Source organism: Squalius cephalus (genome assembly GCF_949319135.1).
Source record: "Squalius cephalus genome assembly, chromosome: 6".
Taxonomy (NCBI): Eukaryota; Metazoa; Chordata; class Actinopteri; order Cypriniformes; family Leuciscidae; genus Squalius; species Squalius cephalus.
The window spans coordinates 7,877,460-7,901,400 of record NC_137127.1 but is presented as its reverse complement, the minus strand read 5'-3'; the positions used below and the strand labels follow the sequence as shown (position 1 = coordinate 7,901,400).

At 39.3% G+C, this 23,941-nt stretch overlaps 1 protein-coding gene across 2 annotated transcripts in view; it reads right to left on the bottom strand.

The window, feature by feature from the left end:
• The window catches only part of nr2f2 (nuclear receptor subfamily 2, group F, member 2), a 278,032-nt gene that overhangs the window by 23,195 nt on the left and 230,896 nt on the right, over nucleotides 1–23,941 (bottom strand). For both annotated transcript variants that reach the window (XM_079875073.1, XM_079875074.1), the window contains exons 4-5: nucleotides 5,631–5,683; nucleotides 5,152–5,228 (exon numbers count right to left, since the gene is read on the bottom strand). In XM_079875073.1, the coding sequence (XP_079731199.1) occupies nucleotides 5,152–5,170 (19 nt within the window). In that variant the 5' untranslated portion in view covers nucleotides 5,171–5,228; nucleotides 5,631–5,683. The remainder of the gene's footprint in view (nucleotides 1–5,151; nucleotides 5,229–5,630; nucleotides 5,684–23,941) is intronic.

Genomic DNA, 23,941 nt, shown 5'->3' with positions numbered 1-23,941 from the left:
TATATATATATATATATATACATACATATATATATATATATATATATATATATATATATATACATACATACATATACGTACTAATCTATAAAAACATTTATTTTGACAATTTAGTTGACTAATTGAATAACCGATGACAGACAAAGCACAATCCCGGTAAAAGAGATTTATCTGAAAAGTAAAATTATTATGTCATAATAGCAATACTATGAATGCAAATTGAATGATTTCACTTTAATTCGTGGCATACTGAATAATAATAATTATTGAATAATTATTGAATTTTACAATAACACTAGTAATAACATGCTACTTGGGGCCTTCTTTGCCAATTCTGGCAATTACTTCAAAATAAAAAACTCATAACTGCTATATAACACACAGAACTTTGATATTCAACATAATACAGTGTCATAGTTCACTATTCCAGAGACACAAATTAGATCAGTTAACCTCAAAAGCTCAAATTTAAAGTCAAAAGTGCTGAGATGAGATTTTGTGTCATCTATGGTAAGGAGGGGTGTCATCTTTACCCAGAACTACCCAAGTCAGAGCTCTGTACGTTGTTTATGTTCATTATTATTGTAATATTGTGTGCTTTGAGAAATGAGGTAGTTTAACGCTGTCTCTCATCTAGTGACGCTTTGCAGACTCTGTGTGTGGCTTTAGAGACGCTCTGAAGGGAAGGAGATCTCATGCTTTCAAAGCAAGCTTGCTATTGCTAGCCTCTCTGAAATTGCCTAACCTACCTTTAAGTGAGTTTGAGGGAATTTAATCTCCTCTTGAACACCAGTAAATGGTCACAGAGCTGTCGCATCAAAGACTCCAACAGATCCAACCCCACAAACAGGGTCCAAGCTTACAAGGAAGATGCCTCAAAAAAAGACCTATTGCACTGTTTAGCAACATTCCAAAATACGACGTGACCTTAATCTGCGCGGTGCAGCTAGCGCACTGAATCAGCTGGACCATTACATCAAAGTCACCAAAGCTCATTAGACTGGAATGATCAGTTTAGACACTGCAGTCTGACCCAAAACACTCACTGATCGGCGGCACTCATTACTGCTCTTGGAAGTCCTAACACATCAGGTCATGCACCGGCTAATCTGTCCCTCAGCATGCCTGACACTTCTACCTGGATCCGTGGACACCAGGGGACGCATGAGGAGGGCCAGATTACATACCTTTTGTGTAAATTGTGCAGACACAAAAAAAATGATAATCCCTTATGTAACTTATGTCTGAAGCTTTTCCTGTTTCATTCTTTTTTGAGAGCATTGGATAATTGAGTATAGGGTGTCCGTTTGGCCTAGGTCAGTCTAGACTTTTCTTTATGAATGAAACATAAGCAGTGGAAACACAGCTGACATGGGTGCGGCTGCTACACCATGTTTCTCTCCTTTTTTCTAGTTTTTGTTTCTTTCTTCTTTCCCATGTGTAGCATCATGCTACCGAAGTGCTCAGATTTGTACCATTCCTATACCTGTGCCAGACAATTGCTGAACTTGCCAACCCCCCTAACTACACATAAGCCCTGACTTGAATTGCAGGTAGGATTGATACTAATGAAATTTCACTCTACATAATGAACACCTGGGACGTCAGCAATATCTCCCAAGGTAAACAGTCAAATATGACCTTATTAGCTGGGTGTGTTTGCATTTTGCATGAATCAGGTCTGTTTATACTTTGTCAGCTTCCTCGAATAATGAACTCAGGTGTCAGCGACTAATATAATCTACTTGCGAAGTATAAAAGTTAAATATTGGCTAGTGGGTTGATATTGCATTCATGGCTAACACTCAAGTACCATTATTTTTTAATGTGATACATGAAGACAATTAATACGTTTCAAAATATTTACACTTGTATATCAAAATCCATAACTATATGATAGAATCCAGGTTCTTTTCCCCCTCTCTTAGAATAAACGTGCAGACTCACACTTAAAAATGTGATAAAACAAGAGGCTGGTGCTAGCATATCTACAACACTATGTAACTTTGGGCATTGACCTGCAAATGGAAAACATTGTATTGCATTCCATCACAGTGACTCTCTCACATGTAATTACTTCCACATTAGATCCTTCTCTCTCACTCCCTTTCATGAAAGCAGATCCCCTCTGACATCTCTAGGAATACAGCCATGTGTTAGCAATGCACTTATGTTACACTCACACTGCCACAGAATTCCGCTTCACTGCACGTTTCCTCAAAACAATTGTGCGCTGTACTGCCCCTTCCTTATGCCTGTGGAATCGATTTGAGACACGGGAGCTAAACCTTCCAGTGACGATCAGTTCTCATCTTACCTCTGTTTATAGGGGCCCAGGGTGTTCCAGCGAAAAATGAGGTGGTCACATTACAAATGATTTATGACATAAAAACAATTAGAAGAAAAAGTTCTTTATTAGTGGTTTAGAACCGGCTCGGTTTAAAAAATACTAGAACAGAATGACGCTTTCGCTAACGGTTCACGCAAGTGTGTTCTTTTGCTGATGGGGACGGAATATCATTCTAAAATAATGTGACATGGGCTGCATCAGAAATTGCATACTTCCTCTACTATATAGTAAGTGAAAAAGACACACATTAGGAGCAGTGGGTAGCCATTTTGCGGTGGCATTCCGGCTGGTATTGAGAATCAAACCCACAACCTTCAGGTTACCCGTCTGACTCTCTAACCATTAGGCTACGACTACATTCATACTATATAAGACATACTTTTTTAGCGGTCGCAAAGTAGTTACTCATTTAAAGTACCTACTCAAGAGAGTATGCGATTTTGGTCAGAGTTTTCTGCACTCGGTGTCACCACAACACCTGAATGTACAGTGCGAAACAGACGGCACGACCAGAGTTGTCCAATTACAAATGACGGACTCTTATGAGACGGCTCTTTTTAGTGAATAACAAGCATACAGCACAACTAGTGTAGTCTGAATCCCAAATTAATATCTTTATCAATAGCTTTCAGCGCGATGTGTGTGGGTTGACTAACAAACTAATGTCTCTAATGAGCCGGTTTAGTGAATTAAAAGCATAAAGCGCATTATGTATTTTGTCAGTAGTAACCTATTTTATTAATATTGATTAATCAAATATGTTACTTTTCTTTTGCTTGATTACTATTGTTGTGTATTAGTTAAGGCCAGTTGTTGGACTGTATATAAGCATATAGCAAGAATTGTTCTCATTGTATTTGTGAGTAAAATATCTTACGATTTAGCAATGGAATTGCCAATGTCTTTTTTTCCAAATATTTTTTATTGAAACATTAAATTTGTTGAGAAGAATCAGAACTGGAACCGAAATGGATAAAGCGTGGTTTTATTTTGCAGATGTCAGCACATTTCAGGCGAAGGCTTAGTAAAACAAGCATAAGTTACAGATGGCAGTTCATTATTTAGGCCAAAGTCAAACCAAATAAGGCTCTCAAACACTTTAGATTGCTCCAAATGCAAACAAGTGGAGACAGGTGTGAAGAGGCATGAAAAAAAAAAACCTGATAAAAATCACGTTGCCATATAAAAACAGATCATAACTTTTAATGTCTCCCTGCCTTGCATGAGAAAGCAGAAGAAATTGAGGAAGGTGAGACTCCTGCTGTGGGTAGGTACAGTGCCAAGACTCCAAGCTCACTTCACCATTATTTCTATGAGGCATATAAAAGTTCTTTATCATGCTGGCAACAAGCTTGCTAAGCTCACTCCTGTACCTTCATCACTTATGAGAGTCTGCTTTGTTTCTCATGTCACCTCGCTTTGCATCGTATCTGCGGTTCTGGGCTCTCCAGGGGTCCAGGTTTGTGGTGTTATACAAGACAATGCTTTGTGTACACCATAACGCACGCCTCCTCCTGTTCGACTCAAGGTGAAAATAACAGCACAGGCAGTCAGCCCCATTATTATAATATCAGTTTACATATCCAGGGCACAAAACAGTGAGGGCCATTTCATCAAGCTAATTGCCTGTGTGTAAGAGGGAGCAAACTTTTTCTCTATCTCTCAGTTATGAAGCCCTTTTTCTTAATCACAAATAGAGCCCTTGTATCCCAGAGGGACTTGCATTATAATTTACAATTGAACCACAGAGCAAAGCTATCAATCTTTCCCAGACAGTTTTTTCGTCTCCCCCATCCCCAAGGTTTTTTTTTTTTTCTTCTCCTCTATATAACTATGTTGAAAGCGTTAATGGATCAAGAAACAAGACGGCATGGCTGAGTTTTTCCACAGAGCCACACTCTGCAATGCCGTGTTTGACAGAGGCAAACCACAAGAGTCAAGGCCTTGGCACTGTTAGCTATGAGCAAAGGCCAAACACTCTGGCCTTCATAAGCTCCTGGCAGCAAAAAGCCCTCGAGTGAAGGACCTCTGGAGCTTAAGAGATCATTCTCTGAACTTACATGTCATCCAGACTAACATTTTCTCCAGATGGGGCAAGAGGTGGTAGTTAGCAACTGTGAGTCCGTGTTTAAGTTTCATTTATTCAGCATTGGCTTGTGCACTACAAAAAAAAAAAGGTCACTTGTAGCCTTTCTAAGCCTAGCCCATCCTTCAATCACTAACGCTCATATCAAAGGCAGAGAGAGAGTGAAAAGAAGGATTGGACTGAACCCACATTCCTCCATGCCAAGTGTCACCCACTCAGAGACACACCCTCTCCCTCTACTTGATCCCTGTAATGATGAGTCTTGTCGTTAATGAGTTAATGCGAAAACTCTCAATGTCATCGGCAAAGATAAGAAGGAAGAAAGCCGCGCATTGTACGCATAATGACAGACTCTCCGACTGCCCCCAAGATGTCACGGGTCAGCCATGTTAAGAATGTGTGCGCCCAATCATCTACTGATTCTTATCTGGCTGGCCTGCAGCTAACCAAGACATGGGCCCGATCAGGGGCGCTGATGAATGAACAATGGGGCCCGTGGATTGTTCTGCCATCCACATGACAGCTTCTATACCAACACATGATGACACAACCAATCAATATATCAATTATCCAACAACTTATTGGGCCAGATGTATGAAAACACACATTATGAAGCATACTTGGTGCTAGGCTTGTGGGAACTACATCTAGTACTTGAAAAGAAAAGGGATAGGAGGAGTATGACCTTACAATGAACTGTATGAACTGTTGTTACCTCTGTGGCCCGCCATCATCAGGTCACTGTTACTGTTGGTATGCAGACCACTGGCGCACGCGACACCTCATGGCATTCTAAAACAATTGTTATGGTTAGATTTGCCCTGTAATAAACTCTACAATAACAATCAAAATATATAAATTCTTTTAAATGCAATATATATGATATATCTGCTACACTTACAAATATATTAAATACTTTTTATGAATATGCCTGAAAGTTTTTTTTTTTTTAATAAAAGTGTACCATAAAATTTTGTGAAAAATTACTATATGATTGGATTATATATATATATATATATATATATATATATATATATATATATATATATATATATATATATATATAATCCATATAGTATATATATATCGTATCTATATCTATATATTGTATCTATATATAATATATATAGATAGATAGATTAAGACAAACCAACTCATTCCACAAAATTGATTCAATTCATTGCTAATACTCACTGGTGTTTCAATCGTTTTGGATTGTTGCTTTCCATCCAAAATGAAGTCACTTCCTGGAAGATGATGTCAATAAAGAACTGGATTTTGTTAAAGGGATATTACAAAAGACTGGATGGAAAAAATAGTTGGAGACATGGGTAAAAACATATTCATTTATTACAATTGTTTTGTTTTGTTAAAAAAAAATCTAATAAAGAAAGGAAAAATTCAATTAAATTAAATGGCCAGTTTTTTTTCTTTAAGACATTGAACAAATGACAATGTGTATGCAAACGTTTATGAAAACAATTGTAATATTTATATAAAATATAATAATTAAATTCCATCCAGTAAAATAAAACACAGAAAGATGAAAAGAACAAAAGGCAGAACAGAAAAGGCAATATAAAGAGAAAATAGTATTGAAGACAGGGTTAAATTAGCCAAAAACAATGTTATAGTTTACATCAGCCATGGTATGTCACTCAATAGAAATGCACAAGTATGATGTCATTACTTTAGGGGCGGAGCAATGTGTCATAGGAGGCAACGATTTTTGTTTATGTGCATCTTAACATAATGCCACACGCTGACTAGACCATGAATATTTCACATTTTACCACTAAAGGGACTTTGACTTAGTAAATAATGTGATGCTAGGGGACAAATTATGGCTTTGCATGGCATAAAGCAGACAACCTGAAAAGGTTAAGGGGATGAATTCCAGCTGTCAGTGACATCATAAAACCTGACAAATTGTATTATAACAGTCAGTGAAATCCACACCACCGAGGCGTTCTTTTTCTGCGGTCCCCAGCGCAGTCTTGTCTCAGATTCAGGTCTCTGGCTCAGTCTGCCAACTTGGACAATAGGGGCCCTGCCAAATCCAGTGGCATTTTGTCTGGTTCTACATTATCTGAAATCAAACGCTCTATTCTGCTCCCACCACTACACATGGAACAATCAGCACTGATGTGGGAATGCCTGTAATTCGCACAATAGGACGTTGACATTTATACCCAGCAGAAGGGGGGGAAAAAAAAGGAAATATAAAAGACTGGAGTCCTGGATTCCATTTGTGCATGGCACACAAGACAGAGGGGTGGAGGAGATAATGACACTTTAATACAGGGCTGTTAGGAAAGGTACCTCTTCATAATGGGAGGTGGAGAGTCATTCATAACGGACACCTGTTTGCCAAGCAACTCAGCGTGTGGACAAATAGAGGACTAGGCGTAGTGGGACTAATAGATTAAATGCGAGCTGTTGGACGTTTTCGATGTGCTAAATCAAGTTGGTTTGATCACTCATTTTCTACTCGCTATAGATAATTGTAGCTTAATGTACTGTATGCGCTTGATGTGTTTGTTGTACAGAGAAATGCAGATGGATTTGGACCTGTTTACAGAAACATATCCTGCCAGATGCGTATTCCCCAATAATGTGTTTTTTTGCAATTGAAAAAAAAAAAAAAAAAAAAAAAAAATATATATATATATATATATATAAAAACGCATACTTCCTGTTGTTCTATACCTGCAATAAATCATGGTCAGCATGGTAAAGCATATTGACACCATGCACAATAACTGCTCACTACTGCTAGTCATCCAAGCACCCGAGTTAGATCACTTCTGTCTTTTCTAAATCCTATAATACAAGATTAGGCCCCTTTGACTTCACAGAAGAGATAAAGACATTAGCTAATGTCCTGCCGTTACCGTAATGCTATGTGTAGCACACACAGAGAGAAACGCAACATCACAATGCACTGATTGGTTTAAATTCTAATAAAAGTGCATGCTAAGTTAAACTGTAAATTGTAGAAATTAAATAGTATTAATTTCTACTTCTTTTCTAATTTCTGTCATGCCTTCAAAATGCGATGGCATGATAGTTCAACCCGATCTCAAGGCAATTCGTCCGTATTTTATGAGGTGGCTAATTCGTACGAATTCATACGACCTCACTTGTACGAATTTTGCTAAATCGTATATATTTTACGAGTTGCCCAATTCGTTTGAATTCGTACGAATGACCTAACCCTGAACCCGCCCCTAAACCTACCCCATCACTGAGGTTGAGTGAGGTCGTAAGAATTCGTATTGAGATAGCGTTGGATAGTTTGATAGTCTTGGAAGTTTACAAAGCACCCTGTTGCTCAATCTTCTTTTAGCTGAAAATGAACAACATTTATCATTTTAAAACTTCACCCATATTTTAAACAAAACTACTGTCAAAATGTCTGCAAAGTGCACTTGTTTATAATGCTCTAGCAAGTTGCAATGCTGAAAATGAGTAACATGCATGAATAACTAACACTACTGCTATGCTACTTTATATCTCCGGCTCAGAATTCTGTATGTAGGGGAGTTTCCTGTAGTCTGCAGGACACTTCAGGTCAATGTGTACAGATTGGTCCTTGTCAGTAAGAGATGACAGGCTCTTTGTTGGGAGTTTTCCTTGGTTGGCAGTGTGGAGTTGGGTTAATTCAGTTGACCCGCGTTTGTTTTCTTTCAGGCTAATGTTCCTAAGAGCTTCAAGCTCCCATCCTGTGATAGCTCTGCAATGCTTTGTGCCTGCAGCCTCAGTGGTGTAAGATTTTACCCCCTTGAAATTGATGGAAACCCAACACTAAAACAAGACAAGCCTATCAAGATTGTAGTGTCTGTCTTGCTTTGCTGACTTTCCAGAAAACTCTTGGTCTTCCGCCAACACATGGGAACATTGTTCTGTTGTGCATGAGGGTGTTACACTTGAATTCAAAAGGCTATGTTTTAAATTTGAGTTTATATCTCTATACTATTTTATCACATTATGAAATGTGTCTAAAATAATATATGCATTAAACATACATACGCTGTTAAATTGATACAGGTACAACTCTGTGGTGTGTGCTGTTCTCAGTTATACATAATTCAACTTTTGCAAAAGCCTTTGAGCATATATTTAACACACCATTACTTTGTCAGTGCATGCCTGTGACAGCTTAAATACAGCCCGACAGCCATTCTGGACATTGGCTGTAAGAAAATGAGAAGTTTTCATGGAGCAAGACCATAACATGAAAACACATCAACATGCGAACAGCAGGTGACAAGTCATAAAAGTCAGTGACCTGGCTCAAACTTATCACTCAAACGGTTCATATAATCCGTCCCTCTTTTTTTTTTTACCTCTTCAAATGTATGCAAAAAACAACAGAGCATATACTATGACATATAAGCTACTTCACCAGTCAAAAGTTTGTACACTTAAACTAATCTATTGAAACCTTTTGAGCCTATGAATTAATTTGTTTACAAATATATATATATATGTGTGTGTGTGTGTGTGTGTGTGTGTGTGTATATATATATATGAATATACATTATATACACACACATATACTCATTCATCAAAGTATCCAGAAAAGAACTATCATGGTTTCCAGAAAAAATATTAATAACTTGTCTATATTGAGAATAATAAGACATTTTCTTGAGCACCAAATCATCATATTAGAATGATTTCTGAAGAATCATGTGACAGACATTGAAGACTAATGATGCTGAGGAATAAATTATACTTAAAGAAAAAAAATTAAATAGTATCTTAAAAAAAAAAAAAAAAAAATTATATATATATATATCACAATATTACTGTTTTACTGCATTTTAGGTAAATAAAAAAAAAATAAAAATCCAAAGCACCTCATTCAAGATGAAGCATGCTATCTATGAATTTGGCTACTTTGTTTTGATTTATTATTTCATAGTTTTGATGACTTTAATATAATCCTAAAAAGTGTGTTCAAACTTTTGACTGCTAGTATGATTCTCATCAAATATTAATTTTTTTAAGCTTTTTAAGTTGATATGGTAATTTAAAATAAATATAAAACTGAAGAGCAGGGCACCCATAGCTACTCTTCATGAGCCCTTTTGTACGACATCCTCTAAATACAACTATAATTCGATTTAAATGAAAGTGTGCACGAGCAGCAGCAACAGGCATCTCGCCGCTCCAGATGTGAAGAGTGTTTTATTAGCAGAGAAAAAGAAGCTGATAGCTGCAGGTGCTAGGGCTGACATAGCAGGGCTGGCTTTGCTCCGTCTTGGCAAAGGGGAGGGGGTTGAAGGGGGATATCCATTGCCTGTGTTTAATCAGGGCCAGTCGGATGGGATGGGATTCATTGCTCTTTGATGGAGAGCACTGTTATGAAGACGGACAGTCACTTTGCTCTCTAAGCGAAACCATCGTTTAGCCTCAAATTCGGAGAGAAAAGGCCCATTTGTTATCCACAGGGGAGTGAGGCAGCCAGGGCTTGGCGATGCTGGGTGAGAGCGGTATGCATTTGCCAAACAATTACAACACTCAGGCATATATTTGGGTGCGGGATAGAAGCGAATAATATAAGAGCTTTACTGCAGAGAGTGAGGTGTGTGTGCGCACGTGTATACTAAAACAGTGCACATTTATTGTTGTGACTGTTACGAAAGTTCAATACACCTTATAATTTAGCTGATTTCATCATACAACAAATAATTGAATTTTGTAATATTCCAACACAATCAAATACATAAAACCACACAATGGAAACATGTTACCAACTCAAATACTTCATGTAGAATCAATGAACTAAACTGAATTAAGTAAACAACTATATTTAGACATGTCAAAATAACCAACTGAATCAAGTTATTAAGAATCAACTGTTCTTCGGGATTAACACAGACTTAAGACCGCAGCCTCTAGCGTCAGTCATTTTTGAGGCTCTTGAGTCAAGGGAAGTGAAGTTTACCTGCACAGCTCTTTACTAGCTGGCCTCCGTTACACTCACCCTCCTAAACCTCACTCCCATCCGGGTCACGGCACCAATGTAACTGGTCCTACTCACACCCGCTCTGATTGGGATTCGAACCAGTGTTATAGGCATGGAATGCGGGCACGCTAACAAGGGCGCTAAAGGGCCAACCGAAACCAGTTCATTACATATGAAACTCTGGGTAGAGAGTGTAGCTATTGTGTGATTAAGGCCATACATGAAAATGAATGTAGCAAGTTTTTGACTCTGTTACACAGAGTTACAAAGCACAAAGTCCACTCCAAAGGAATGCATTGTTTCTGAAATGCCACGATTGTGGTCTTGAGTTTTCTTCCGGGAGCATACAAGTCACAATATTCCTCATTTAAATAATTTCCATCAAAGGTATACACATTGTCTGCATTGGTTGCATTAGTACTGTGTTGAAACGCAGTTATGGAAACGGGGCGCGACACTTCCGAAACATGCTCGAAACAGTTGACCAATCACAACACACTTATCCATCCGACCAATTAGAGTAGAACGAAACAGGGGTGCGTTTAACTACCATAGTATGTTGCATCGTTGAAGAAATCAAGTAGCTAGTCACGACTGTTTCCCAAAACCATATTGTCAAAAATTGGACTTTCAACCACGTTGGTTAGTGATGTCACACAGGTGGTGGAGTAATGCTAGATATTTTGCTATAAATTACGGACATGGCATCTGAGGACTATTTCGAATTTTTCTCCCTTTTTTTTGCTTTATTTCCAGATTCAATCACAGGCTCGTTCTTACGTTCTAGAGCATGTACGCAAATGCGCACTCTTCAAAAATGGTGCTTTAAATCTCTTGACAAACTAAAAGACGTAGATGACATATGTATGTATTCTAAATAAAAGATACAGATTGTACTGAATTGTCAGCTTGCTTATTTTGCTCAAGATAAGGATTTATTGAGTCCACATGTCATGCAAACAAGAAACTATGCTTCTAACCACAGGTCGAGAGCTGTCGTTCCAACCACACAACTTTGCGATGCTGCTTGCGAATGTTCATTGGAACTATGGTTTTCGGGAAACACCGACTCGTTGAACTATGCTGATGGCGACAGAACTTGCGACCATAGTTGGCTAACGATGCTTTCGGGAAATGCATCCCCGAGCGTACATTTTGTGATTTTTTTTTTTTAACATTCAAGCATGAAATTCTATTCTAGTAGACCCCAAAACCAAAATCAAGACTTTGTAAAAGGGCATAACATGGCTGACTTAAGTAAATGGAAAAAGCAACAAAACTCATTCAATGTGCAGTCAATGTGATAATTCGATATGACAAGCAATAATCGGGTGAGACTCCAGTCCTATGGTCAGGTGAGAAAGCAACCTAATTAGAAAGTGTTTATTTTGGAGTTTACTGGCCTTTTAACTCTGAGCTATTGAAATGTCACTCTGGGTGACCCTGCGACAGGGTGAGAATGTCATTTGTAAACACACAGAGACTATGAGACCCCCAGCTAGGTTATTAGTAATGACAGCTGATTGACAGGACCGAGGGAATACTGCAGCTCTGAATTAACAGCAGCTATGTCTCGTTTAAAATGGGATTATAGGCTTCTAAAGACATCAGTTTTTTAATGGCTTCACTTGGTATGGCCCACTGCATATTCTACCATCATCGTCATTGCAATTTACCGAGATAATGCTATCAACTTATTAATGCACTCTGAGAATCAACTCTTTAGACTATGCTTGCCCGTACTCAGCCAACTAACATCATTCTAATCCTGATGGTTGCTCTTCACTAGTATGACAGATTTATTATGAGACTGCATGACTTACTGCTAAAGAATGGGCTTTGCCACTAAGTCAGGCGGTGTGTGAGGAAGACAAGTGTATCTGAAGTCCTAATTCTTAACTCAATCATCTGCTAGCGATGTGAATTGCATTATGGATCATTCTGACAAGACAGCCCGCCCCAGTCTCGGACATGAATTTCGACAGGGATTCCAATATGCTAAGCAGGAGCATGTCAGAGAGGTTAATATACATGAGAAAAAGCTCCTTAAAGTTCCTATCTGTCTTGCCTGCCTGAAAGTCTAGATATTCTAATGACCATTGCTAATAAAAATGCAAAGGAATCAATTAGTTTAATTAAATCTGGCAACACACACTGACTTCCAATGTTTAAGGTCACGGAGTAATTCTCAATCAGACACATGAACGTACATGCATACACAATGCATGATAACGTGTCAACTCTAAAGTTAATGTGAATAATATCCAAATGTGTGTATATATATGTACACACTCTTATATAGAAATCAATCAAAGTACTTATAAATCAATCATATCTCACTGCTGTTAAACTTTATGTATATATATTACATAGTTATTTCAGTTCTGCATTTATTCGGTGTGCCTTTTGGTACTATTTTCTGTATTGTCTTTGAGACTTACTTTCTACTAACCATGTCACTGTTGTTTCCTGAAGGACTTGCCATGAGATGTGCTAAAAATGACAATATAATTCACTTTGACTTTTGATATATGTCTAATGTGGTCTCTTTTCAAACCACTTATATGATTTGTGTATGTATAACACTTTGCCTTGATTTGTGCTATTATAGCCATATTCAAGTGCATTGAATATTGATATACCGGTACCTAACCTGGAAAATTAATGTAAACATACTTTTAACCTATATGAGCTGCTAGAATAAAGTGATTTTTTTTTTTTATTATCATCTATTAAGGAAAGCGCCACAAGATAAACAGAATAAGCAGACAAAGATTTTTTTACAGAAATGATGTTGCATAAAATAATAAGAGAAATGTGTCAGGGGTGCGTCCTCCAGAGAATCCTCTAGAAATATTTTGGAGGCAGCGATTCTCCTGAGACTGATAAGACTCTAAGGCCGGTCGGGGTGTTTTGCCCAAACTGACATTTTCTCCTGGCCTTTCAGCCTTGTTCCCGACTGCCTCGATGGGACCACTTTCATGTTTTGTTTTGAAATTCCTTTTTTGTTGCTAACTAACACAGCTTGACAGGAGGACAGTGGTGAAGCTATCCTAAGGAGTGTAGTTTCACAGCACATGTCTCTTCAGCCACATGTAGCACTTAGCATGGCTTTCCCCCTCTGCTTCTGGTTTTTCTTTCTACCCTGTGGCAGCTTTCAGGTCTGTGTTGTGTTTAATGGTATCTCAAGCTTTGGACCACTGATACCAGCCCGAGCGGTCAGAGTGTTAGCACTCCTCCAATATCTATTACAATTAGTTTTTGATTAAGGGGCCCGACTTGGCCGTTTGAAGCCTTTAATGTTGTGTCAACTGGCTGATGATGGAGAGAGAAGCATGGACGCCTCCCAGAAACAAAGAGGCTGGTAAAAAGCTCCAAGTGAACCATTTTATCTTTCTAATGGAAACCAGATGACCCTTCCCTTCTCTCCGTTTTTTTAAGCAGCCATTTTTTCCGGGGTGAGATAGACAGCTCTCCCACTCCCAGTTATTTATGCAAGGGTTTCTGGCATTTATATTTCCTTACTTCAGCCGAAGTATGTTTTTACTATCGTTTTAAGGGAGGTTTCTATTATAATATGCCACTTGAGGGATGATGACCAGTGAAATCCTCTCATTTCTTAATTAATACGACCGGAGTTGCTGCGGTTACCCCTGACCTTTGGAATTAGCACAGCGATAGATACCAAATAGCAGAGATTTACTTAAAGCACTCTTGAGAAAACCCGGCTTTAACAGAAATTGTGGTGACAGTACATTATAGGAGGCCAATTAAAAGCAATAAATGACCTCCAGAAAGGAGTGGGGGTAAACAAACAATTAAATTCCACCCATTTATAGAAATATTTTGAATTAAGCTCTTGAGGATTTCGTATTGCAGTGGAGTAGTGCACTTTTTGCAAAATTAAAAGCTCTAGTTGAAATGGCAGTTTTAAGCTGTTACTTTGATTATGTCTGGAATTTCTGCACGTCCACAACTCACACCCACATCTCAAAGTAATTGATGGAAAAAGGTCAAACGACTTTTTTCGGAGGGGGTGTGTTTACAGGGAGGATTCGAGTGTAAATATCTCTGTTACACCAACGCAAGAACTCAACATATTTTAACTATTAATTTATTTATATGAAAACACATTTTCACGATGCTTATGATTACCCCACTAACAGACCACCAAAAAAAATAATAAGAAGAAATTCTTGGCGTGAAAGAAAAAGAATTGTCTGTGTCCTGCCACTGAGCGAAAAGCCTTGAAGTAGCCTTGAATATCCACTTTCATTAAGTCGAAGATTTTGTTCATTAAGATAACACTATACACTGGAAATGTTTGACCAGCTCATACAATTTGATGAATGCACCAAACCAAGATAACAATTTATTTAAAAACTATAAAGTGAATATTTGTTTCCTTCACGGTCACGATTTTAATATTTATTCCAAACAGAGAGGTTCAAAGAGTGTACTTTCTAATTAATTTTTTTTTTAATATCCACGACAGCAGTGTTTTTTTTTTTTTTTTTTTTTTTTTTCAAGTCAAACTGTTTGAGATTTCTGTGAATAGCATGAATCATGAGAAAGTTTATGATTACAGTTTTTGAAGATACAAGTACTTGAACCAAAAGCGATCATCTTCTTCTGTTTTGTTTTGTGAAATGCACACACACACACACACACACACACACACACGTCTGGTTCACTATCTTTGTGGGGACTATCCATAGACTTAATGGTTTTTATACAGTACAAACTGTATATTATGTCCTCTTACACTAACCCTACCCCTAAACCTACCCATCACAGAAAACTTTCTGCATTTTTACATTTTCAAAAAAATATAATTTAGTATGTTTATTTACCCATTCCCCTCATGGGGACCGCTGGCTGGTCCCCACAATGGAGGTGATCTCAGGTTTTACTATCCTTGTGGGGACATTTGGTTCCCACAATGTAATATAAATCAAACACACACACACACACACACACACACACACACACACACACACACACACACACACACACACACACACACACACACACACACACACACACACACACACACACACACACACACACACACACACACACACACACACACACAGAGGAGAAAACTCTGGCATGCAGGCAGGCTGATAAGTTGCAGCTTGTGCAGTTTCGCTCAGTTTACTTTATCCCTGGGCTGGAAATGACCTTGTGAACTTGAGCGTTTTTTTTTTTTTTTTCCTTTTCTTTCTTTCGTTCTTTCTCTATATCTCTCTCTCCCCCCCCCCCTCCTCCTTTCTCCTTTCTCTTTTCTCTCTCGCTCTAACCTGCGCTGTACAGTCAACAAGCCACCCACAGTACAGTACCTGCATGAATGTGCTAATGGCTGTTGACAAGTGTGTTTTTCACTGCTCTCACAGGTGTGTGTGTGTGTGTGTGTGTGTGTGTGTGTGTGTGTGTGTGTGTGTGTGTGTCTCGATGCTCTGATACATCACAGCTCAAAGGCTGTTGTCCTATAACGATTAATATTTGTGTTTTATCACCAACGCAGACCTGCAATCGCCCAGCATGCTTTTGTGCACACATGGCCTGTAACCCAGCAAGCTGTGGCTTAATCATTACCTTGACCTGCTTATCTGTTCGTCAAGCAGGTAACCATTAATAGGTGTTTACTTTCCGATGACCTCTGCAAATGTGCGCAGGCCCTTTGCCCCATGAATGTCAACACAGGCCTGATTTCGTTCTTACTTTTTTTCTACTTCATGACCAAGCTGTGGTCTTGACCTAGCAAGACTTGTTTTTTTTTTTTTTGCAGAGAAAAGACAGTGAAAGCGTGTGAAAACAGCACAAAATGTATTTTTAAATTCAAGCTGAGGGTCAACTGCTGAATAGGAAAAAATTCTGCACGAATGTAAATACCATGAGAGAAAGATAATAACTGATGGCTTTACACAGGACAGAAAATAAAACGCAAATGAGATCTCATTAAAAACATGGTCATTTCTAGACACCAGTAATGCCGATGTTATGGGTTTCATTTACATGTGATGCATGAACTGATCAAATGTAAAACTTGAAAGCAATGTAAGATGCTTTGGATAAAATGCATAAATGTAAACATTTGACATGAGATGAAATGGGGAACGTTTCAGTCATCTCAGAGTTTTGTCCTAAAAAAAAATAAAAAAAATAAAAAAATAATCGCACCGTACATAGATCTCAAAGTATCTGACTGAGATTTCAATATGAATTAAAAAGGTTTTTTTTTTTCCCCCAAGGCCAAAGTATCTGATCAGTATTATACATATTAATTTTATAGCTCTATATAAGTATTTGTATTTGTTGCATTTGTTTCTTTTTCATACTATTGTTGAAAAAGTTTGGGGTAGGTAAGAATTTTAATATTTACCTTATGCTCATCGAGGCAGCATTTATTTGATCAGAAATACAGTAAAAACAGTAATATTGTGAAATGTTATATTTTAATCTATTTTGAAATGTAATTTATTCTTGTGATGGCAAAGCTGAACTTTCACCTTCATTACTCCAGTGTTTAGAAATCATTCTAATATGCAGATTTGCTGCTCAAGAAACATTTTTGATTATCAACAATCTTGAAAACATTTGCGCAGCTTAATATTTTTGTGGTAACATTGATACACTTTTTTTCCAGGATTCTTTGAAGAATAGAAAGTTCAAAAGAACAGTATTTATTTGACATATTTGTTTGTAACAATGTGGAATTGTTTGAAAAAAAAACAAAAAAAAACTTTTAGTGCATATATTATTTATAATTTCATTATTATTTATATCAATAAATATAAATATGTATAAATAAAATAAAATTGTGAATGTTTGTTTTATAACATTTGAAAAAACATCATACGTTTTTTTTGCAATACATTTATTTTAACAATTTTAACAACTTGTTGACTGATATACAGTACTGTGCAAAAGTCTTAGGCATGTTAATACCCCCCCCCCCCCCCCCCAAAAAAAAAGGTTCTAAGTCAGTTATTTATATCTTTTGCTGTAGTGTGTCAGTAGGAAATATCAGTTTACTTTTCCAAACATTCTTTTTGCCATTAATTGTAATAATCCAGTGAGATTTGTGTATTGTGTATGGGGGGGGGGGGGGGGTGTATCATGCCTAAGACTTTTGCACAGTACTGTATGCCTTTCTAAAAATGCATTGTTCAAAATGTTCCCAATGTAACATTTGAGTTTGATTTGGCGCACTCTTATAAAAGCACCGCCCCAGACCCCAGCCCTGAAAACCCCACCTTGCTGTCCAGATGTGTCTACCTCCCTCTGTTTAGCTGCTGCCCAAATGATAACTCGCCCTTTGTCTCTCTCACTGAGCTGGGTAATATATAGCTGTGAGGCGTCCTGACATAGTTATATTTGCTGGTGTCCTAGAAAAGACAAGGAGACTCAATTACAATGGCAGCAGAGCGAGTGCCTTTACGAATGTCAACTCTTCGCCCAGACGCAGCGTGATGAATCACACCTGACCTCACACCAGGCGTCCATTTCTCAGCAGCCTGTGCACAAGTGTGGACTAGTAAATGAGAAATCAGGGTGGGGTGGTGCGCGAGATGTAGTGGGGCTCGGTTTTCGAGAAGCGTGCGCGCGTGTGTGCGTGTATGTTTGCGTGTGGGGCCAGAGGCCACGAAGATGAGACAAACAGTGGAGAGCCCGCAGACGTCCTTGCTCGCACTGCCTGTTGAGAGTGGAGAAGCGTAGACGCTGTGGAATTGTAAGCAGTTGTTTAAAGCTTTTAGACGGGGGAGTTTTGGGACCGTTCCGTTGGGAGGCTCGACGGCCCTGCTGCAGCTCGTGTGATGCTCTCATGCAGCTCTGTCAGGAGGAGAGTTAACCTGCATCTCTGTTTGTCCACACACACGCACACACACAGCGCTGCCTGCCTGCCTGCCAGCAGCCTCCTCTTACTCCAGGCAGAGCGTAATCCTTGTTGACAGAGAGCGAGTGTGGTTATTAGGTCACTTGTGTTTTCATGCTGTACTGTAAAGCACTTAGCGGCTGCAGTGGCTCGCAGACTCACACCGGCGCTGTGGCAGTTCATAGCCGCTCTCCTCCGGGAGAAGGGACCTCTTATCCCGCCACTGCCCCGTCTGACCCTGGCAGGACGGCGGGTGAGGAGTGGTGTGTGGCGGGGTCAGCGACGGCTGTAACGCTGCCCCGGGCCGACTCCGAGGGCAGGCAGGGGAGTCCCTGGCCTCCTGGGAGAGGGAGGGAGGGAGGGAGGGAGAAAGGGATGGTGGAATGAGCAACAGGCAGACACAAGGGCAAAGGCAGATGTGTGCAAGGATAGATGAGGAGATAAATCACAGGCTGTCAGAGCCAGAGGCATTTGCATTCCTGAAATGGAGCTTGCACTGGCGGTGGGGTACGGAGACCTCTATGCAGAGTCCAGCGCACTGTCAGACGTGGATACCATTCACACGCAGATCCAGAGGGGTTAGCTCATTTGTTCATTGTTATGTAACATGTGACCTGAATTGCACAGAAAACGTGGAGTTGCTGTCATTTTCAAGGCGTATTTTAAATGTTAAAGAAGTTCCTAAATAAAGTAATTGAATAAATAATACATCCAATGGAGTCATGGAGTACATGAAAAAAAACGAATTTGTTGCACAGAAATGGACGACATTTCTCAGAGCCTTTCAGGGTATTACAACGGGTGGCGATTTGTGGTGGATGAAATTTACTGGACTTATCTCGCGCTTACAAAAACAGCCCACACTTTAAACTGATTGTCAAAGTTCAGAGGACACGCACACAATATTTGAGGTGGGGGTGGATTGGGTCATGTGATCATAGTTTATAGTTGGCAGGCCATCTGTGATGTATCGTACCTATGTCCTGGACTTGTTCAATGTCATATGGAAGGACAGGACACCCTTTCGGGAGTTGAGTGGTGTCATCAGATTGTTTCGTTGATACCTTGACTTCAGGAAGAAGAAGAAACAGTTTGGGATTTAAAATATGGACAATTTGCAGTTGTGCACAGCAAAGCGTACCTCGGACAACCCTAACATTACCCCTTCATATAATAGAAAAACATGTGATTTATGATTTATTACAAAAAGTATGCAATATTTATTGAGAGCCATCAATGTTTAAGGTTTAAACAGGTACAAATTATTCATTAGAACAGTGGATTAAAAGAGCAGAATGTGTGACAAAGGGCAAGATCAAGATGCAGATGCGCAGATTCAATTCTATTTGGGATTTTTACACATTCTGTTCAACGGGCTATTTAGATGTGCTGTGTAAACTACAAAAAACAAACATATTTTCCTTAAATTGAATATCTACTTCTTGAAACAGGTTTTATTTACTGCAAGACGCAGATTAAAGAATAAATCTTTAATATAAGATTTTCTTAATGCACTGGCAGATTATAAAGTAAACAGGTGAAAAAAAGTGAAGTAAAACAAAATACACAATCTTTAAAAACAAGTATTTTATAAAACAATGTCTTATAAAGTGCTGCTTTACTGGAAAACAAGAGAAAAAAAATAATTTTCATTAGACCTGCATGCTAATATTGAAGCATCGTGATTTGAAAAGCATATTTACTCAAATGAATGCTAAATACATAATGAGCTAAAATAGCCAACATAATTCAACCATTCAGATGCTACACCACTTTCTTCCTTTCATGGAGCATGGAAAAGTAAAGGCTCTGCCCGTTCTGCTCCTCACTGTGTGCAAATCATATAGTTGGTATCCAAAGTGTCAGCGAAACAGTTAAGCAACATCAAATGATGACATTGGCTTTGCAGACCTCTTTCCATGATGTCAAGAGCATAGTGAAGCTTAAAGGGGATTACAGTCTAATTCTATCGTTAAGGCTCCCAACCAAATTGACTTGGCTGCGTGCATATGGTGGACCAAAGCAAACTTCAATTTCTGTCATGTGATGGGCTGCAATGGTTGGGGTGCAGGGGACAGAAAGTCAGAGTCAAAGAGAGAGAGAGGAGAAATCAAGACTAAGAGAATGGTAGTAGGTTCGCTGGAGGGTAGGCGGGCGGGGAAACTGTCATCAGGAAATCCTTGTCGGCCTGGAATGAGGAGTGTTGAGTAACTAATGAGAATGTTTTACACAAGAAATGTATCACGGCTGAGGAGACACATCTGGGTATGCAACTCACACAAAGAGTAATCTAGCTCAAAAGTCTTTTTTATTGCTCTAAGTGCAATCCTCCCATTTGAAACCCAGCCAGAAAGCGAGAGGGAGAGCGAGAAAGAGACAGAGGACAGAGGGAAACAGCTGGGTTTCCTAAGCAGAATGGCTAGTAAGGCTGAAGGGAGAAGAGAGAGAGAGAGAGATGACTTTCTTTGGAGAATATGGAGGAGGAATATAAACTCCTAGAGAAGTTGCTGGGATGAAAGCCATGAAACCAGTGAGTTAAAAAACAACAACATAGGGAAACCAAGAAGGACAAGATCAAGATCAGGGCCAAGGAGAAGAGATTATGAAGAACTAATAATGAAACATCGCAAGAGTGAGAAGGGAGGGGGAGTGTCGGTGGTTTAGGAAAACAAGCGAAAAAGAGATAGTGGCCAAAATCAGCGGAAATGTAATGCGAGAGAGGCAGGAAAAGGGATGCATGGCTCTGATTTGTGAGATGAGATGAACTGAAACGGGATGGAGGCGAATTCCAGGAAGACGTCTGAAAGCCAGAAAATGAAGTCACCTGTGCAAATACAACTCATATTTACTCATTGTGGAATAATCTTATGACAGTTCCCCGTTTTATCTGTCTTGGTCAGGGCTCTCAGGAAGAGGCCTGGGTCCAGGAAAGCAAACACAACTGCTAAACCAAAACGTGCTTGACTTTCCGAATGCGAGTCAAGCAGCAATCACTACCCAATAATGAGCCAATAAACTATGAGCAACTGAAAAATATAAAAATAAATTATGGCTGTAGACTCATTCAGAATGTTCCTTTGGATTCATGAATCGAGGCTTTTTCTTCCAGCAGTTGTCAAATGAATTGAAATACTCTGACCGCAAAAAGCATCAGCAGCAATAACAAAACTAACCATGCAAACTTCAACATCATGGGATGCGAACACATGTTCCCAACTAGTCTGCCAATTACTCTACCTCAGATTTACTGTTGTTCTCAATTAAAGAGCCGTTTGGCAACAAACAATAACATGTGTTGTGATGCTGCGGTTGAGCCAAGTTAATGTTTCATATTAGAGCTCCCACAACTACACACCAGGCAAGAACCCATGCTGTTTAGTACATACTTCACTTAACATGGTGCTTATAAGTCATTATACATGCCAAAGTTCTGCTGGGTCCTAATGAGCGAGACAAAAAAAAAAAGTCCTGCACAAAAGCGAGCTACGGATACAGACGACAATCGCAGGAGCTCTTTCCAAATATTCCAACTCGTAAACCTTTCAAAAAGTATTAGAGGGTGCACAGGCTTTACAAATCTAGGGATTTTCATCGACTACTGCCTTAGGACTTGATTTGGTGTTTTTTAAATGGATTTGATTCAAACAATGACTATATATTCTCGACAGACGTTTATAGTGCACACAGAGCTCCGTGTTTTGAATGTTCAGTGCGGACTCCTATCGAAGTGTTTGAAAAGGTGATGAGCACTAAAGAGGTTCATCTGTCTAAAAGATGAATTTTATTATCATCTGAACGTCAGGCACTGATTCTCTGCATTTCAGGATAATAATTTAGGCACTTCAGACGGAAGTCACATATTTGTAATTGAATGTTTGAGCTCTCTTTTAAGCCACTTAATGTCTGCAATCCGATATAGTGTTTGCAAACCGTTTACTCATGACCTGTGCTCTCCCTTTCCTTAAGCCATTCAAGGCAGCCAGCAAAAGAAAAGTGCCTTTTAAGGCCCTGAGTATTGCCAGAGTCCTCCTTATATTACTGATGATATCTTTACTGAGGGCTTCGCTGACAAGAGCCCAGGGATCAGAACTGCCCATAAAGCAGATGGGAAATTACATCTCATCCTAGGCCCTGCGCTCAAATGGCCTGTCTGTTGATGCAGCGGGCCTGTGGTGTCTTTAAACTGGGACTTAGCCTATGACCCCAAACCCCACAACCATATACGTTTGCAATGAGGAAGCTACTGGAGGTAATCAAAGCGGGCCGAGTACAACTGGACAACTGCGCTCACTGGAGATCAGTCTCAGTCCTGGGACTCTGACGGCTGGAAGGAGATATCGAGGATCTTGTTCACACTGCAGGCCTGAAAAACCTTAATAATGTCATTTTTTTAAAGTGAGATCTAGACTGTTGTGTTTGTGGATGAGTGCCTTGACAGCAATCTTTACAGCTCGAAACATGAAACATTTCGTTAATTGCAAAATAACGCTTTGAGGGCGGTTCCGATATTTCATCCAGCCAAGTCTTAGTTTGACTAAATATCAGCCGGGATTGGAATGAGTGTGTGAGAGAAAATTCATTGTGCCGTAATCCCTTAAGCCCTTCAGGGATGGCCTCTGACCAGGGCATATGAGATCCACTACCCAGCGCTAATCTGCTCCCAACACTGATGAACCCAGAAAGTGGCTCTTGCGGTTAACAAACTGTCCACGGATGGATTATCCAGTTTGCAGCAATGCAAAGTTCAGAACACAGCAGCTGTAATCCCAGTGTCTCGATGACACACGTGCTGAGGCCTTGCACTCAATAAGCACAAGCTTGACCCAAAGAATTGTGTTTATCCATTCATCCATGCTCATTCCTCCCCCTCTCTGTGACACAAGCGCTGATCACTTTATCCCTCTGTTCTAATGGCAGAGAGACAGAGCAAGCACGCTTCAGCCACGCACAGCACAAATCCCTACTGACCTGGCTTACCACTGGATGACCAGTGTCTAAAACACTGTTCGCAAGAAAAACAGAAGAACTGAAATACCTAAACAGTGTGGGCATGGCATAATCAAATGGTGTATTAAGTAACATGTAATGCATTATGCATTCAATTACATTATAGCATCTTTTCAAATAAGTAAAACACAATTTTTTTATTATTTATTGACAAATACCTCTCCCTTCCCCATTCTGAGAGAAAATGTGGTATATTTAGGGTGGGCATGCAGTGTAGGGGTATGCATAAAGCATGATGGGTGTTGTAGTTCTAGAGTGTGAAATGTTAAATATACAAAGATGGTGTGTTCCTATAGTTTGTAAATGGGAGAAACTGCAACGCGCAATATGGTGTAATAAGTCCCGCCTTCTAAATAAAAGAGCCAATCGCAGATTGGTAAAACCATTTAGTCACTGCAGCTGCTGTTAGAATCTCCAGTTCTCATAGAAACCTGAGACTCACGTTTAGGACTGCACATGCGCATTGGCTAGTCTAGCCTGAAAAATAAGCTTTTTTTTAACACTATTTGAGGACAAGAAACAACATTTATGGTACAGTTCATGTCAGATTTTGCTACTGATTTGAAAAATGTCCTTTGATTGTGAGTTCGGCAAGCAGTTTTTGAGATTTCAGGATTCCCCCTTCAGGATTCTTCCAAACCT